The following is an 18,131-nucleotide window of genomic DNA, read 5'->3' on the forward strand; positions in this document are numbered from 1 at the left end:
ACCTAACATAAGCCACCTAACACCTAGCATACACCACCTAACACCTAGCATACACCACCTAACACCTAGCATACACCACCTAACACCTAACATACACCACCTAACACCTAACATACACCACCTAACACCTAACATACACCACCTAACACCTAACATACACCACCTAACACCTAACATACACCACCTAACACCTAACATACACCACCTAACACCTAACATACACCACCTAACACACAACACCTAACATACACCACCTAAGACACACCACCTAACACTTAACACACACCACCTAACACCTAACATACACCACCTAACACACACCACCTAACACTTAACACACACCACCTAACACCTAACATACACCACCTCACACACCACCTAACACACACCACCTAACACCTAACACAGACAACCTAACACAGAAATACCAAGCAGAGCTTCTGAGCCCTACACAGAGCTTGGGAACCAAAGCACACAAGCACACACACCATAAACCATACACTCTACCTAACAACAGTTTGAACCAGGATTGGTGTGAAGTCCATCAGCAATCCCTCATATGTGGTGCCACCTAGTGTTAGTACTGTGAACACCTGCTGGTCTGGGTTCTAGAAAACTCTTGATTGACATCGTCTCAGTGAGGAGCCAGTGGCTGTTAAAGCTGTAACACAACATGGTGACCGCTAGTGAATACAGTCACAACATGGTGACTGCTAGTGAATACAGTCACAACATGGTGACTGCTAGTGAATACAGTCACAACATGGTGACTGCTAGTGAATACAGTCACAACATGGTGACTGCTAGTCAATACAGTCACAACATGGTGACTGCTAGTGAATACAGTCACAACATGGTGACCGCTAGTGAATACAGTTACAACATGGTGACTGCTAGTGAATACAGTCACAACATGGTGACTGCTAGTGAATACAGTCACAACATGGTGACTGCTAGTGAATACAGTCACAACATGGTGACTGCTAGTCAATACAGTCACAACATGGTGACTGGTAGTGAATACAGTCACCACATGGTGACTGCTAGTGAAAACAGTCACAACATGGTGACTGCTAGTGAATACAGTCACAACATGGTGACTGCTAGTCAATACAGTCACAACATGGTGACTGCTAGTGAATACAGTCACAACATAGTGACTGCTAGTGAATACAGTCACAACATGGTGACCGCAAGTGAATACAGTCACAACATGGTGACTGCTAGTGAATACAGTCACAACATGGTGACTGCTAGTGAATACAGTCACAACATGGTGACTGCTAGTGAATACAGTCACAACATGGTGACCGCTAGTGAAAATAGTCACAACATGGTGACTGCTAGTGAATACAGTCACAACATGGTGTCTGCTAGTGAATACAGTCACAACATGGTGACTGCTAGTGAATACAGTCACAACATAGTGACTGCTAGTGAATATAGTCACAACATGGTGACCGCTAGTGAATACAGTCACAACATGGTGACCGCTAGTGAATATAGTCACAACATGGTGACTGCTAGTGAATACAGTCATAACATGGTGACCGCTAGTGAATACAGTCACAACATGGTGACCGCTAGTGAATACAGTCACAACATGGTGACCACTAGTGAATACAGTCATCTAATATAGCGAGACCCTGTCAGAATCTGACCTCAGTATTTCCCTCATGGTTTACAGACCAACAGCAACGTCAACGGGCGAACAGCCGCGAGCGCCGAGTGACCATCTCCATCTCTGGGGCTCCTCCAATGCCCACCCTCCCTTCCCCACGCACCCTCAGACGGCACGAGCAGAGGGGCAGGCACAGCCGCGCGGTAAGGGGATACACATGTCTTTACAGGCTTTGCTCAAGCGCTATACAAGCACACCTGATACAACAGCTAATCAATAGTCCTGAGGAGAAGTCCTGAAATGACTTGACTGATATAGCAGCTAATCAATGTCCCGAGGAGAAGTCCTGAAATGACGACTGATATAGCAGCTAATCAATGTCCCGAGGAGAAGTCCTGAAATGACTTGACTGATATAGCAGCTAATCAATGTCCCGAGGAGAAGTCCTGAAATGACTTGACTGATATAGCAGCTAATCAATGTCCTGAGGAGAAGTCCTGAAATGACTTGACTGATATAGCAGCTAATCAATATCCTGAGGAGAAGTCCTGAAATGACTTGACTGATATAGCAGCTAATCAATGTCCTGAGGAGAAGTCCTGAAATGACTTGACTGATATAGCAGCTAATCAATGTCCTGAGGAGAAGTGCTGAAATGACTTGACTGATATAGCAGCTAATCTGTATTTGTTTGTTTTATTGACAAGCAGCAGGCGAGACCAGAGAGAGAGATAGAATATCAACGGAAGGTAAACTATCACATAGTGTAGTGCCTGTTGTGTGTTGTCAACCTACAAGTGGTGTGTGTTGTCAACCTACAAGTGGTGTGTGATGTCAACCTACAAGTGGTGTGTGATGTCAACCTACAAGTGCTGTGTGATGTCAACCTCCAAGTGGTGTGTGATGTCAACCTATAAGTGGTGTGTGATGTCAACCTACAAGTGGTGTGTGATGTCAACCTACAAGTGGTGTGTGATGTCAACCTACAAGTGGTGTGTGATGTCAACCTACAAGTGGTGTGTGTTGTCAACCTACAAGTGCTGTGTGATGTCCACTGTGTTTTCACATTGTGGTCCTGTAACTGTAACTATGAAAATACAGTTGAATTTCTTCTTAAACATGATATAGTAGCATGTGTCCATTGTTGATGATGTCACCAGTGCAGTGCAGTGAGCTTAGTAGGTTTCAGCTTGTTGTGTTCTCTTTCTCTCTGCTGCATGGCTTCCACTAGGAGAGACACGTGAGAGAGACAGACATCCAGACAATACACAGAAAGGTAACAGAAAAGACATCAGAACACATATATCTACATTCGGATGACTTTATCGGTCAATTGCCCTCAAGGTCCAAAACCGAAATTTGACTTCTTAACCCAACCCCTCCGAAAGACACATAAACAAGTTTTGGAGAGGTGCAGGGGGCTGCCTCTCTGGGAGCTGTTGTTGTAGGGGTTAAGTGCCTTGCTCAAGGGCACAATGGCAGGCAATAATGGCATCTTAAGATTTGATCACTTCCTGACAGATTTTCCCCGTCAGACCCGGGATTTGACCTGGCAACCTTTCGGTTGCCGGCTCGTCTCTCTAACCGCTAGGCTACCTGATCTCATCGCATGTTTTTATCACGTGTTTTCCATCCCAGTGAGTTTGCATGCTGGGGGGGGGGGGGGGAGTATGACTGTATTGCACATAAGAATGTTTAGCGTTATGACTCATCATGCTGCGTATCTTCCTTTAACGCTGCAGGAGAGACCTGGAAGGGAGGGTCACTGTCACACTATACAGAGAAAGGTAAATGGGATGGCGTTCATTACAAGATGACCCCTCTAGAGTCCTGCTAACGCCACTCTTATTTGTTCATAACAGCTTTCTGTCCTGAGGAATCCTGAAAACGGTCACCTCTCAGCATTCACGGACAAATATAATTCTTTCACTATGTTTTCTTGTAGGATGCGATGATGACATCACTTCCTTGTCTAAACGGGGAAGAAGGATGCCTGACTTACTCATCTCCGTAGCATCACAAGAAGTTACTCACCATGTTTTGTGTCCCTGTCCGCAGCACCTGGGTCCCCCATGTTTCATCCTGTCTGTCTAATGTTTCATTCAATATGATTTCACCTTTGTCTCTAAGTCCCATCCATGGTTTTCATTTTGTCCCATCGATCAAGTTGTCATCATTTTTGTTTTCTTCATGTTTTGTGTTTATAGTATGACCGTACCCGCTCCCCCTCCCCCACTGAATGTTGCCTCTTCACCCCATGGACCAGAAAGGTATTTGTCTGCATTCCAAAAGCCTCGTGGTTTAAAATCTACAGGCCCGAAATGAATTGTAATACTAGTTCTAAATAGAACTACTACTACTACCTCTCCTTCCTGCTGTTCTAACCTCCATCCTCTAGCATCTCATTAGCTCCTGTCTACTGTCTACATCTCGTTAGCTCCTGTCTACTGTCTACATCTCATTAGCTCCTGTCTACTGTCTACATCTCATTAGCTCCTGTCTACTGTCTACTGTCTACATCTCATTAGCTCCTGTCTACTGTCTAGTGTCTACATCTCATTAGCTCCTGTCTACTGTCTACTGTCTTCATCTAATTAGCTCCTGTCTACTGTCTTCATCTCATTAGCTCCTGTCTACTGTCTTCATCTCATTAGCTCCTGTCTACTGTCTACATCTCATTAGCTCCTGTCTACTGTCTACATCTCATTAGCTCCTGTCTACTGTCTACATCTCATTAGCTCCTGTCTACTGTCTTCATCTCATTAGCTCCTGTCTACTGTCTACATCTCATTAGCTCCTGTCTACTGTCTACATCTCAACTGTCTTCATCTCATTAGCTCCTGTCTACTGTCTACATCTCATTAGCTCCTGTCTACTGTCTACATCTCATTAGCTCCTGTCTACTCTCTTCATCTCATTAGCTCCTGTCTACTGTCTACATCTCATTAGCTCCTGTCTACTGTCTTCATCTCATTAGCTCCTGTCTACTGTCTACTGTCTACATATCATTAGCTCCTGTCTACTGTCTACATCTCATCAGCTCCTGTCTACTGTCTTCATCTCATTAGCTCCTGTCTCCTGTCTACATCTCATTAGCTCCTGTCTACTGTCTACTGTCTACATCTCATTAGCTCCTGTCTACTGTCTACTGTCTACATCTCATTAGCTCCTGTCTACTGTCTACTGTCTACATCTCATTAGCTCCTGTCTACTGTCTACTGTCTACATCTCATTAGCTCCTGTCTACTGTCTACTGTCTTCATCTAATTAGCTCCTGTCTCCTGTCTACATCTCATTAGCTCCTGTCTACTGTCTACTGTCTTCATCTAATTAGCTCCTGTCTACTGTCTTCATCTCATTAGCTCCTGTCTACTGTCTACATCTCATTAGCTCCTGTCTACTGTCTACATCTCAACTGTCTTCATCTCATTAGCTCCTGTCTACTGTCTACTGTCTTCATCTAATTAGCTCCTGTCTCCTGTCTACATCTCATTAGCTCCTGTCTACTGTCTACTGTCTTCATCTAATTAGCTCCTGTCTACTGTCTTCATCTCATTAGCTCCTGTCTACTGTCTACATCTCATTAGCTCCTGTCTACTGTCTACATCTCAACTGTCTTCATCTCATTAGCTCCTGTCTACTGTCTACATCTCATTAGCTCCTGTCTACTGTCTACATCTCATTAGCTCCTGTCTACTGTCTACATCTCATTAGCTCCTGTCTACTGTCTACTGTCTACATCTCATTAGCTCCTGTCTACTGTCTACTGTCTACATCTCATTAGCTCCTGTCTACTGTCTACTGTCTTCATCTAATTAGCTCCTGTCTCCTGTCTACATCTCATTAGCTCCTGTCTACTGTCTACTGTCTTCATCTAATTAGCTCCTGTCTACTGTCTTCATCTCATTAGCTCCTGTCTACTGTCTACATCTCATTAGCTCCTGTCTACTGTCTACATCTCAACTGTCTTCATCTCATTAGCTCCTGTCTACTGTCTACATCTCATTAGCTCCTGTCTACTGTCTACATCTCATTAGCTCCTGTCTACTCTCTTCATCTCATTAGCTCCTGTCTACTGTCTACATCTCATTAGCTCCTGTCTACTGTCTTCATCTCATTAGCTCCTGTCTACTGTCTACATCTCATTAGCTCCTGTCTACTGTCTTAATCTCATTAGCTCCTGTCTACTGTCTACTGTCTACATCTCATTAGCTCCTGTCTACTGTCTACATCTCATCAGCTCCTGTCTACTGTCTTCATCTCATTAGCTCCTGTCTCCTGTCTACATCTCATTAGCTCCTGTCTACTGTCTACATCTCATTAGCTCCTGTCTACTGTCTTCATCTCATTAGCTCCTGTCTACTGTCTACTGTCTACATCTCATTAGCTCCTGTCTACTGTCTACTGTCTACATCTCATTAGCTCCTGTCTACTGTCTACTGTCTACATCTCATTAGCTCCTGTCTACTGTCTACTGTCTACATCTCATTAGCTCCTGTCTACTGTCTACTGTCTACATCTCATTAGCTCCTGTCTACTGTCTACTGTCTACATCTCATTCGCTCCTGTCTACTATCTGCATCTCATTAGCTCCTGTCTACTGTTAACATCTCAACTGTCTTCATCTCATTAGCTCCTGTCTACTGTCTACATCTCATTAGCTCCTGTCTACTGTCTACATCTCATTAGCTCCTGTCTACATCTCATTAGCTCCTGTCTACTGTCTACATCTCATTAGCTCCTGTCTACATCTCGTTAGCTCCTGTCTCCTGTCTACATCTCGTTAGCTCCTGTCTACTGTCAACATCTCATTAGCTCCTGTCTACTGTCTACATCTCATCAGCTCCTGTCTCCTGTGAACATCTCAACTGTCTTCATCTCATTAGCTCCTGTCTACTGTCTACATCTCATTAGCTCCTGTCTACTGTCTACATCTCATTAGCTCCTGTCTACATCTCATTAGCTCCTGTCTACTGTCTACATCTCATTAGCTCCTGTCTACATCTCGTTAGCTCCTGTCTACTGTCTACATCTCATTAGCTCCTGTCTACTGTCTACATCTCATCAGCTCCTGTCTCCTGTCTACATCTCATTAGCTCCTGTCTACTGTCTACATCTCATTAGCTCCTGTCTACTGTCTACATCTCATTAGCTCCTGTCTACTGTCTTCAAAACATGATCATTCTCCTCTCCACTCCTTTCAACTTTTGACCACTATCCAGAACTCTGGGACTTTCCTGGAGTCATGTTCTTTGACACTTGAGCGTTTGAGCTGTCTGTTGATCTCTGTGTTGATCTTGATATCTTCCTGTTCTTCATTTTTTTTTTCCTCCAGAACATTTACTGAAATGGAATCCAAATGTTTTGCTCATTTTGTGTCTGTGCCTTGTAAGTGTATAACTTGTAAGTGTTAAACATAAGAGTTAAGTAACTGCTTGAATACAATGTACTTTGTATGTTGGCCTTTGTAACAATACATCTAAGCATGTGTTGAAAAGGGCTCCTTGTTCTCTATTCCCTATATAGTGAGCCATGATGCTCTGGTCCTATAGTGGTACAGTGTATAGGGAATATTATAACCTGGCTGGTTCCAGCACTGAATGCTGATTGGCTGACAGCCGTGGTATATCAGACCGTATACCACGGGTATGACAAAACATTTATTTTTACTGCTCTAATTGCGTTGATAACCAGTTTATAATAGCAGTAAGGCACATCGGGGGTTGTGCCTAAGAACAGCCCTTAGCCGTGGTATATTGGCCACATACCACACCCCCTTGTGCCTTATTGATTAAGTATACCATTTGGAACTTTTCTAGGTGTTACTCTAACCCTACAACACCAACTGACTGTATCTCTCTCCATCTGCTTCAGGCTGCCACTACCACTGACCCTGATGCTGAGCCTGCAGTGGGCCACAGGTCTACTGGTGCTATCCCCAACCCCCCCTCCACACTGGACAAGCAGACCAACTGGTCCAAGGCCCTGCCTCTGCCCACCCCCCAGGAGAGGATGAAGAGTGACCCAGCAGTCGTGTCCTCGTGCATCATCCCCATCAACGTCACTGGTAAACACGACATAGCTCCAATGTCTGTCTCTGGATGTGTTTAATATTCTCTCAATCGCTCTCTCTCTCTCTCTCACTCTCTCTCTCTCTCTATCTCTCTCTCTCTCTCTGTCTCTGTCTCTCTCTCTCTCTCTGTCTCTGTCTCTCTCTCACTCTCTCACTCTGTACATTCTGTCGCTCTCTCTCTCTCTCGCTCTCTCTCTCTCTCTCTCTCACTCTCTCTCTATCTCCCTTTCTCTCTCTCTCACTCTATCTCCCTTTCTCTCTCTCTCACTCTGTACATTCTGTCGCTCTCTCTCTCTCCCCTCTCTCTCTCTCTCTCTCTCTCTCCCTTTCTCTCTCTCTCACTCTGTGCATTCTGTCGCTCTCTCTCTCTCTCTCTCTCTCTCCCTTTCTCTCTCACTGTACATTCTGTCACTCTCTCTCTCTCCCTTTCTCTCTCACTATACATTCTGTTGCTCCCTCTCTCTCCTTTTCTCTCCATTTCTCTCTCTCTGTACATTCTCTCTCTATCTCTCTCTGTATCTCTCTCTCTCTCTCTCTCTAGTCTGTTGTTTGAATCAATTAATCTATTAATTAACTGTTGTGTGTGTATTAGTGAGTGTGTGTAACTTGTAAACTGTGTGGAATGTCATTTGTGAGATGTGGAAAGACATCACTCTTGACGGACAATAAATGACATCAATGTTGTACATTGCGTGTACTTTGTTCCTCTCCACAGGGGTGGGGTTCGACAGGGAGGCTAGTGTACGCTGCTCCCTGGTACACTCCCAGTCTGTGCTGCAGAGGAGGAGGAAGCTGAGGAGGAGGAAGACCATCACCGGGATCCCCAGACGAGTTCAACAGGACATGGGTACAGCTGTCTGTCTGTTATACTGTCTGTCTGTCTGTGCCTGACCTCCAAGTACTGTCATTACCACTCGGTCAACTGACTGTAATGTTGTTGTTCCTCCTCTATGTTTCTTCACTTTAATGGTTTAACACAATCCTATTTTCTGGAGACAAACAAACATGCTTATTTGTCCTACCATTTAGACTTGAACAAATATTGCATCTGCCTGAATTTCATTGATAGAAAACAGGAGACTCAGACTTTATTTTCTAATCATGTTGATTGATGACTTACTAATCTATGCCTCCCCTGTTTCCCTTCAGACTCTGATGAGTCTCCAGTGACGAGGGAAAGGACAGTGGTGGTCCACACCAACCCTCACCTGTCCCTCTGTCAGGAGGAGCTGTCCCTCCGAGGGGGACACACCAAGGACTCCGGCTGCCAGACGGACGACTGCCTGACCGGTGGCGGTGGCGCCCCGTCCAGGAGACGTATACGTGCCCAGCGCGGCGGCCAGGGGGGCATCCCCGCCTCCCTCTCCCACTCCACCGGGAACATCTCCTCGCTCCCCGACCACCCTGACACCGCCATGTACACCGCCTCCGGCTCCCGCCTCCGCTCCCGCAGCCTCCCCCGCGAGGGTGGCCGCATACGCGACGAGGACCAGGACGACAGTGATGAAGATGAGGATGATGATGACGACGATGATGATGAAGATGAGGAGCTCTCTCCATACGAGACGGAGGACTTCCTCCCGGGAACGGGGCCAAGGATGTTAAAGGACGAGGAGGAGAGTACGGATGACCAGGCCATGCCAGAGCTGCAGCTGGGGAGTCTGAAGAGGATACAGCAAGGAGACGGGGGGAGTCCAGAACACATGTGGATGGAGAGGGGTCGCTCCCGCCTCCCCCGTCAGGTCGACATGGGGAACTGTGAGATCTCCTCCAGCTCAGACACCTTCAGCAGCCCCATCCACTCTGTCTCTACTACGGGGGTGCTGAGAGGACAGATAGACCACAAGGTACGTCTTCGTTGCCATCTTCACTTATCTGTGTATCTTGTCTTCTGTCTTCTTTTGCTTGTAGCCTTTTGGAAGTCATTTTGTTTGTTTTTGTCAGTTTGTTTTTGATGAGCAGGTCTTGAGACAGACTAGTGTCCTGTCCAGGGGGTGTACTGTACATCAAGCTGCTACAGAAACAGGAGATAAACGAGTGTCCTGTCCAGGGGGTGTACTGTACATCAAGCTGCTACAGAAACAGGAGATAAACTAGTGTCCTGTCCAGGGGGTGTACTGTACATCAAGCTGCTACAGAAACAGGAGATAGACTAGTGTTCTGTCCAGGGGGTGTACTGTACATCAAGCTGCTACAGAAACAGGAGATAAACTAGTGTCCTGTCCAGGGGGTGTACTGTACATCAAGCTGCTACAGAAACAGGAGATAGACTAGTGTCCTGTCCAGGGGGTGTACTGTACATCAAGCTGCTACAGAAACAGGAGATAGACTAGTGTCCTGTCCAGGGGGTGTACTGTACATCAAGCTGCTACAGAAATCGGAGATAGACTAGTGTCCTGTCCAGGGGGTGTACTGTACATCAAGCTGCCTCATGATATAGAAACAGGAGATAGACTAGTGTCCTGTCCAGGGGGTGTACTGGTACATCAAGCTGCCTCAAGATATAGAAACAGGAGATAGACTAGTGTCCTGTCCAGGGGGTGTACTGTACATCAAGCTGCCTCATGATATAGAAACAGGAGATAGACTAGTGTCCTGTCCAGGGGGTGTACTGGTACATCCAGCTGTCTCACTACAGAAACAGGAGATAGACTAGTGTCCTGTCCAGGGGGTGTACTGTACATCAAGTTGCCTCATGATATAGAAACAGGAGATAGACTAGTGTTCTGTCCAGGGGGTGTACTGTACATCAAGCTGCCTCATGATATAGAAACAGGAGATAGACTAGTGTCCTGTCCAGGGGGTGTACTGGTACATCAAACTGCCTCAATATATAGAAACAGGAGATAGACTAGTGTCCTGTCCAGGGGGTGTACTGTACATCAAGCTGCCTCATGATAAAGAAACAGGAGATAGACTCCTGCCCAATGGGCCATTCTGGCTTGGACAAGGCTGACTTACTTATATGATGTGCTCTACAAATAATTATATGTATTATTCTTATAAGGAGGACCACCAGTCGTCCAGTGGTAACTGGAGTGGCAGCAGTTCCACATGCCCCTCCCAGACCTCTGAGACACTCCCCCCCGCCGCATCCCCCCCTCTGACCGGCTCCTCCCACTGTGACTCGGAGCTGTCGCTCAACGCCGCGCCGCACGCCATCGATGACCTCACCGGCTTTATCATCGACCCGTACCATTCGGATCAGCCGCAGGTGAGTTTCCCTCTGACGATCCTACTTACCTTTGACTTCCTGTCTTCAATACTTGGACACGGTATTGTTTGTTGGGACTTTTGTACAGGAAGTTCATATTTTAGCTGTAAATAAAAATTAAGCTACATTTTCTTAACTAAACTAGGTAAAGCACTTTGAGCTACTGGAAAATAGCTATTTAAATCTGATTTATTATTATTATGAATTATTATCATTATTATTACAGGGCCAGGGTCATAGGTCCAGCTCCTTCACCTCCTCAGCCACTGACCAGCTGGATGATGCAGGGGTTAGTACTGCCAGCGAGGGAGAGTGGACCTACCCTCAAGACCAGGTACCACTGCTATTTAGCAATATAGACTCTCCTCTCTCCTCTCTCCTCTCTCCTCTCCTCTCCTCTCCTCTCCTCTCCTCTCCTCTCCTCTCCTCTCCTCTCCTCTCCTCTCCTCTCCTCTCCTCTCCTCTCCTCCCCTCTCCTCTCCTCTCTTATCTTGTCTCCTCTTATCTTATATAATGTTATGTTATCCTGTTCTAGGCTGATCAGGACCAGCTGTGTAGTCAGGACTTCAGCCCCAGGCGTTCGTCCAGGGGGGACCAGACCAGGATAGACTTCACCAGCATCAGCAGCTACGACGGCTTCTCAGACCGAGCTCCCCCTACTGCTGCAGCAGACTCCCAGGGCTTCTACTCATCCTCCATGCACTTTGACTCCATGCAGGGCCAGAGTTACAGGAGCTACATGTACAACTATGCAGCAGTGGGCTCTGGCGCTGACTGTGGCCAGGGTAATACTGTGGGCGCTACGCCTGGTGAGGGAGAGGGCATGGCTGGGTATCCTCCTCAGTCCTCTGACTACAGGGGAGCCACCCTGACGCTAGGGAGGCCGTGTCGTCCGCTGAAGAAACCAAAGGTCAAGCCACCCCCACCAAAACGGAGCTCATCGCTGAAGGAGACGTGTAGCGCTGGTGCTCCAGAGAACGTCCCCCCTGAGCAGGGCGATGAGCAGGGCGATGAGCAGGGCGATGAGCAAGGTGATGAGCAGGGCGATGAGCAGGGCGACCAGGACCAACCAAAGATTCATAGTAGTGGGCAGACCCAGACCCTGAACCTGCCCATGTCTTCCAGAGACAGAGAGATGAGGCTGCAGCTGGACATGGCCAGCCCGGGGGAGGTGGAGAATCCTGGGTTGGAGGCTGAGGCGGTGGGTGGTGGTGTTGCCTGGGGGATGGGGAGCCCCAGGAGCCCCAGGACTGTGGAGATGACGGAGCCCACCTCGTTCGGGTCCACTGACACTCACTCCTTCAAGGACGAGGGCGCCGTTCAGTCTGACTATGCAGACCTCTGGTTCCTCAACGACTTGAAATCCCAAAATAACCTGGACCCCAACGGCTCCTTGTCCAACTCCAGCACTGCTACGGGCACTACTGTTATTGAATGCATCAAGTCGCCGGTGGGCAGCTCCTCCTCTCCCGGGGGAGAGACCCAGGCGTTGATGCATTCCTCCGGCTCTGGTTCCAGCTCCTCCAGGCCCACCTCCCCTCCTCTTCCCCCCGGGGATGGAGACTTCAAGCTGGGCTCTCCTGAGAAGCTGGCCGGCCTCGCCTCGCCCTCCAGCGGATACTCCAGCCAATCCGAGACGCCCACGTCTTCCTTCCCATTAGCGTTCTTCCCCGGCCCACTCTCTCCGACCAGCGGGAAACGGAAACCCAAAGTCCCCGAGAGGAAGTCTTCTCTATCCTCGCTGCAGCACCAGGCCCAGACCCAGTTCTCTAGCTCGGCCTCTGGGTCCTCCTCTTCCTGTTCCTCTTCCTCTTCCTCGTCATCCAGGAAGGACTATGACTTCCCGGCTCCACCCACCCAGCTGGACTTATGTTCTCTTCACAGCGCCCATGGCAGCCGGCCGTTACCCACTCTGGCCCACCGGACCCACATGCACACGCTGCACCAGAACAAGCAGAGGGCAGCAGCAGCAGCAGAGGCCCGGGCCACCGCGTGTAACACTGCAGCCGCTAACGCTAATGCTAGTGCTACAGCTAGTGCTAACGCTAAAGCTAGTGCTAACGCTAACGCTAGTTCTAATGCTAACGCTAGTGCTAGTGCTAACGCTAGTGCAGCCCCCTCTGGGTTTATCAATGGATCCACTCTGACTCCAGAGGCCCCACTTGCTGCCAACCCCATGGCCCTGGCCATCACCCCCACTGTACTGCGCTCCGTCCAGCTACGTTCCATTGGCCACAGGGCCACCGATGGTTCTCAGCCCCAGGCCCGGGGCCAGGCTCAGGGTCAGGAGCCTCCACCACCACCACAAGCATGGGCCCACGAGGCTTCAGGGGCCCCTGCCACCAGACCCAAGATGCCCAGTGTAACCATCGTGACCCCCCACTCTGACACCAACACCAGGCCCCTGCCACCCAGGAGACCCATCGCCCAGAAACCCCCACCACCACTGACCCAGGACCCCCACCACCCTTCTCAGGAGCACCACCACCACTCTGTACCCCAGCCCCAGCACCACCCCACCCCCATGCAGCACCCGGACGGCCCCCCGACCTATGAGAGCCTGGCCAGGCACCGGCAGGACCGCTACAGCCCCGGAACCTTCTGGGCAATGACGGCGTTCCGGACGCGGCCTGCGGAACCTTTGGAACTTGAGGAACCCACGCACCGAGCGCCACCGCCAACTCCGGAACCCGTGATTCCTACTACACACCCGGAGTGCCACGTGCTAGGGGAACGGATAGAGGATGAAGAAGACGAGGAGGAGGAAGAGCACGATAGAGAGATATCAAGGGTTATGAGTCACAGTCAAGGCCTCATTAGAGAATATCGAGAATATCATCAAAGAGATCATCCAAGGGAACCACCGACGTACGAGACGCTAGAGGAGTCCCACTCATATCAGTCCCAGTCACATTATCACAGCCAGTCACAGACACACTCCTGTCACAGTCAAATGGTCCAGAGGTGGGACTTGGGCCCAAGCAGCGTTCCTGACAAAGTGCCCGGTGTAACGGGGGAAGCAGCACACCCTTACTCAATCAGCCACGTGATAGATCTAAGAGGTCGGAGTGGAGAGGACCGCTATGAGATGACATCATCAGGGGTTCCTACCAGAAGTGCCTCTCAGGATAACAGCAGAGATGACTCCACCACACCGGACACAGAGGACTACTTCAGCAAAGGTCAGTCTGGATTGGTAGATTTTACTTGTACTTTACTTAAATATTATGCGTTATGCGGAAATCCCTCTGCCATTTACTGGTTGCAAAAATTAGAACAGTTCGCCTAATTTCAGTTTATGTGTCACAACAAGCAAATATAGTGTAGTGAATCATTGTACCATCTAAAGCGCTGTGAAATATATTTTCCATCACCAAAAATATTGTATTTTCAGCTGTTTGAAGCTGGTATACACAACCACAAGTAAAAGACGCAAAAACGGGAAGGGCAGAAATAGAGCACATAGAACAGATAAATACGACTTCTTAGACTTGCTTTCAATGAGAATGACAGATCTATATAAACACATTTCTATGTGAATTTTGTCGGGTCACCCAAAAAGTGACGTATTGCAGCTTTAGTACTTTACTTATTTTACTTTGAGACTTTTTAACAATTAAATGTTTTTGAATTGATGTATTAATTTAAGAGACTTCAAGTAAAAGTATAATCCCCTTCCTCTTCCTTCTGTTGTGGTCCTCTCATCTCTAGAGAGTTTAATGACCTATAAGGAATGTGATCAGATCACTTCTGTTGTGGTCCTCTCATCTCTAGAGTCTTTAATGACCTATAAGGAATGTGATCAGATCACTTGTGTTGTGGTCCTCTCATCTCTAGAGTCTTTAATGACCTATAAGGAATGTGATCAGATCACTTCTGTTGTGGTCCTCTCATCTCTAGTGTCTTTAATGACCTATAAGGAATGTGATCAGATCACTTGTGTTGTGGTCCTCTCATCTCTAGAGTCTTTAATGACCTATAAGGAATGTGATCAGATCACTTCTGTTGTGGTCCTCTCATCTCTAGAGTCTTTAATGACCTATAAGGAATGTGATCAGATCACTTGTGTTGTGGTCCTCTCATCTCTAGAGTCTTTAATGACCTATAAGGATTGTGATCAGATCACTTCTGTTGTGGTCCTCTCATCTCTAGAGAGTTTAATGACCTATAAGGAATGTGATCAGATCACTTGTGTTGTGGTCCTCTCATCTCTAGAGTCTTTAATGACCTATAAGGAATGTGATCAGATCACTTGTGTTGTGGTCCTCTCATCTCTAGAGAGTTTAATGACCTATAAGGAATGTGATCAGATCACTTGTGTTGTGGTCCTCTCATCTCTAGAGTCTTTAATGACCTATAAGGAATGTGATCAGATCACTTCTGTTGTGGTCCTCTCATCTCTAGAGAGTTTAATGACCTATAGGGAATGTGATCAGATCACTTGTGTTGTGGTCCTCTCATCTCTAGAGTCTTTAATGACCTATAAGGAATGTGATCAGATCACTTCTGTTGTGGTCCTCTCATCTCTAGAGAGTTTAATGACCTATAGGGAATGTGATCAGATCACTTCTGTTGTGGTCCTCTCATCTCTAGAGGGTTTAATGACCTATAAGGAATGTGATCAGATCACTTCTGTTGTGGTCCTCTCATCTCTAGAGGGTTTAATGACCTATAAGGAATGTGATCAGATCACTTGTGTTGTGGTCCTCTCATCTCTAGAGAGTTTAATGACCTATAGGGAATGTGATCAGATCACTTCTGTTGTGGTCCTCTCATCTCTAGAGAGTTTAATGACCTATAGGGAATGTGATCAGATCACTTCTGTTGTGGTCCTCTCATCTCTAGAGAGTTTAATGACCTATAAGGAATGTGATCAGATCACTTGTGTTGTGGTCCTCTCATCTCTAGAGAGTTTAATGACCTATAAGGAATGTGATCAGATCACTTGTGTTGTGGTCCTCTCATCTCTAGAGAGTTTAATGACCTATAGGGAATGTGATCAGATCACTTGTGTTGTGGTCCTCTCATCTCTAGAGAGTTTAATGACCTATAAGGAATGTGATCAGATCACTTGTGTTGTGGTCCTCTCATCTCTAGAGAGTTTAATGACCTATAAGGAATGTGATCAGATCACTTGTGTTGTGGTCCACTCATCTCTAGAGGGTTTAATGACCTATAAGGAATGTGATCAGATCACTTGTGTTGTGGTCCTCTCATCTCTAGAGGGTTTAATGACCTATAAGGAATGTGATCAGATCACTTGTGTTGTGGTCCTCTCATCTCTAGAGAGTTTAATGACCTATAAGGAATGTGATCAGATCACTTCTGTTGTGGTCCTCTCATCTCTAGAGGGTTTAATGACCTATAAGGAATGTGATCAGATCACTTCTGTTGTGGTCCTCTCATCTCTAGAGAGTTTAATGACCTATAAGGAATGTGATCAGATCACTTCTGTTGTGGTCCTCTCATCTCTAGAGGGTTTAATGACCTATAAGGAATGTGATCAGATCACTTCTGTTGTGGTCCTCTCATCTCTAGAGGGTTTAATGACCTATAGGGAATGTGATCAGATCCTTCTGTTGTGGTCCTCTCATCTCTAGAGGGTTTAATGACCTATAAGGAATGTGATCAGATCACTTCTGTTGTGGTCCTCTCATCTCTAGAGGGTTTAATGACCTATAAGGAATGTGATCAGATCACTTCTGTTGTGGTCCTCTCATCTCTAGAGGGTTGATAATGACCTAGGGTTTAATGACCTATAAGGAATGTGATCAGATCACTTGTGTTGTGGTCCTCTCATCTAGAGGGTTTAACTTCTGTTGTGGTCCTCTCATCTCTAGAGGGTTTAATGACCTATAAGGAATGTGATCAGATCACTTCTGTTGTGGTCCTCTCATCTCTAGAGGGTTTAATGACCTATATCACTTCTGTTGTGGGAATGTGATCTAGAGATCTATAAGGAATGTGATCAGATCACTTGTGTTGTGGTCCTCTCATCTCTAGAGGGTTTAATGACCTATAAGGAATGTGATCAGATCACTTCTGTTGTGGTCCTCTCATCTCTAGAGGGTTTAATGACCTATAAGGAATGTGATCAGATCACTTCTGTTGTGGTCCTCTCATCTCTAGTGTCTTTAATGACCTATAGGGAATGTGATCAGATCACTTGTGTTGTGGTCCTCTCATCTCTAGAGGGTTTAATGACCTATAAGGAATGTGATCAGATCACTTCTGTTGTGGTCCTCTCATCTCTAGAGAGTTTAATGACCTATAGGGAATGTGATCAGATCACTTCTGTTGTGGTCCTCTCATCTCTAGAGAGTTTAATGACCTATAAGGAATGTGATCAGATCACTTCTGTTGTGGTCCTCTCATCTCTAGAGAGTTTAATGACCTATAAGGAATGTGATCAGATCACTTCTGTTGTGGTCCTCTCATCTCTAGAGAGTTTAATGACCTATAGGGAATGTGATCAGATCACTTGTGTTGTGGTCCTCTCATCTCTAGAGAGTTTAATGACCTATAAGGAATGTGATCAGATCACTTCTGTTGTGGTCCTTTCATCTCTAGAGAGTTTAATGACCTATAGGGAATGTGATCAGATCACTTGTGTTGTGATCACTTCTGTTGTGGTCCTCTCATCTCTAGAGAGTTTAATGACCTATAGGGAATGTGATCAGATCACTTCTGTTGTGGTCCTCTCATCTCTAGAGAGTTTAATGACCTATAAGGAATGTGATCAGATCACTTCTGTTGTGGTCCTCTCATCTCTAGAGAGTTTAATGACCTATAAGGAATGTGATCAGATCACTTCTGTTGTGGTCCTCTCATCTCTAGAGAGTTTAATGACCTATAGGGAATGTGATCAGATCACTTGTGTTGTGGTCCTCTCATCTCTAGAGAGTTTAATGACCTATAAGGAATGTGATCAGATCACTTCTGTTGTGGTCCTTTCATCTCTAGAGAGTTTAATGACCTATAGGGAATGTGATCAGATCACTTGTGTTGTGGTCCTCTCATCTCTAGAGTCTTTAATGACCTATAAGGAATGTGATCAGATCACTTCTGTTGTGGTCCTCTCATCTCTAGAGGGTTTAATGACCTATAGGGAATGTGATCAGATCACTTCTGTTGTGGTCCTCTCATCTCTAGAGAGTTTAATGACCTATAGGGAATGTGATCAGATCACTTCTGTTGTGGTCCTCTCATCTCTAGAGAGTTTA

General features: G+C 46.6%; 1 protein-coding gene across 1 annotated transcript in view; it reads left to right on the plus strand.

Annotated features, from left to right (window-relative positions):
- Nucleotides 1–18,131, plus strand: part of LOC139402477 (actin remodeling regulator NHS-like) — a 54,367-nt gene that overhangs the window by 26,575 nt on the left and 9,661 nt on the right. The window contains exons 3-13 of the mRNA XM_071146438.1: nt 1,688–1,824; nt 2,329–2,370; nt 2,853–2,897; nt 3,364–3,408; nt 3,829–3,891; nt 7,496–7,688; nt 8,410–8,541; nt 8,844–9,541; nt 10,702–10,908; nt 11,135–11,242; nt 11,444–14,090. Coding sequence (XP_071002539.1) covers nt 1,688–1,824; nt 2,329–2,370; nt 2,853–2,897; nt 3,364–3,408; nt 3,829–3,891; nt 7,496–7,688; nt 8,410–8,541; nt 8,844–9,541; nt 10,702–10,908; nt 11,135–11,242; nt 11,444–14,090 — 4,317 coding nt within the window. The remainder of the gene's footprint in view (nt 1–1,687; nt 1,825–2,328; nt 2,371–2,852; nt 2,898–3,363; nt 3,409–3,828; nt 3,892–7,495; nt 7,689–8,409; nt 8,542–8,843; nt 9,542–10,701; nt 10,909–11,134; nt 11,243–11,443; nt 14,091–18,131) is intronic.

This window comes from Oncorhynchus clarkii, unplaced genomic scaffold (assembly GCF_045791955.1).
Source record: "Oncorhynchus clarkii lewisi isolate Uvic-CL-2024 unplaced genomic scaffold, UVic_Ocla_1.0 unplaced_contig_8750_pilon_pilon, whole genome shotgun sequence".
Classification (NCBI taxonomy): domain Eukaryota; kingdom Metazoa; phylum Chordata; class Actinopteri; order Salmoniformes; family Salmonidae; genus Oncorhynchus; species Oncorhynchus clarkii.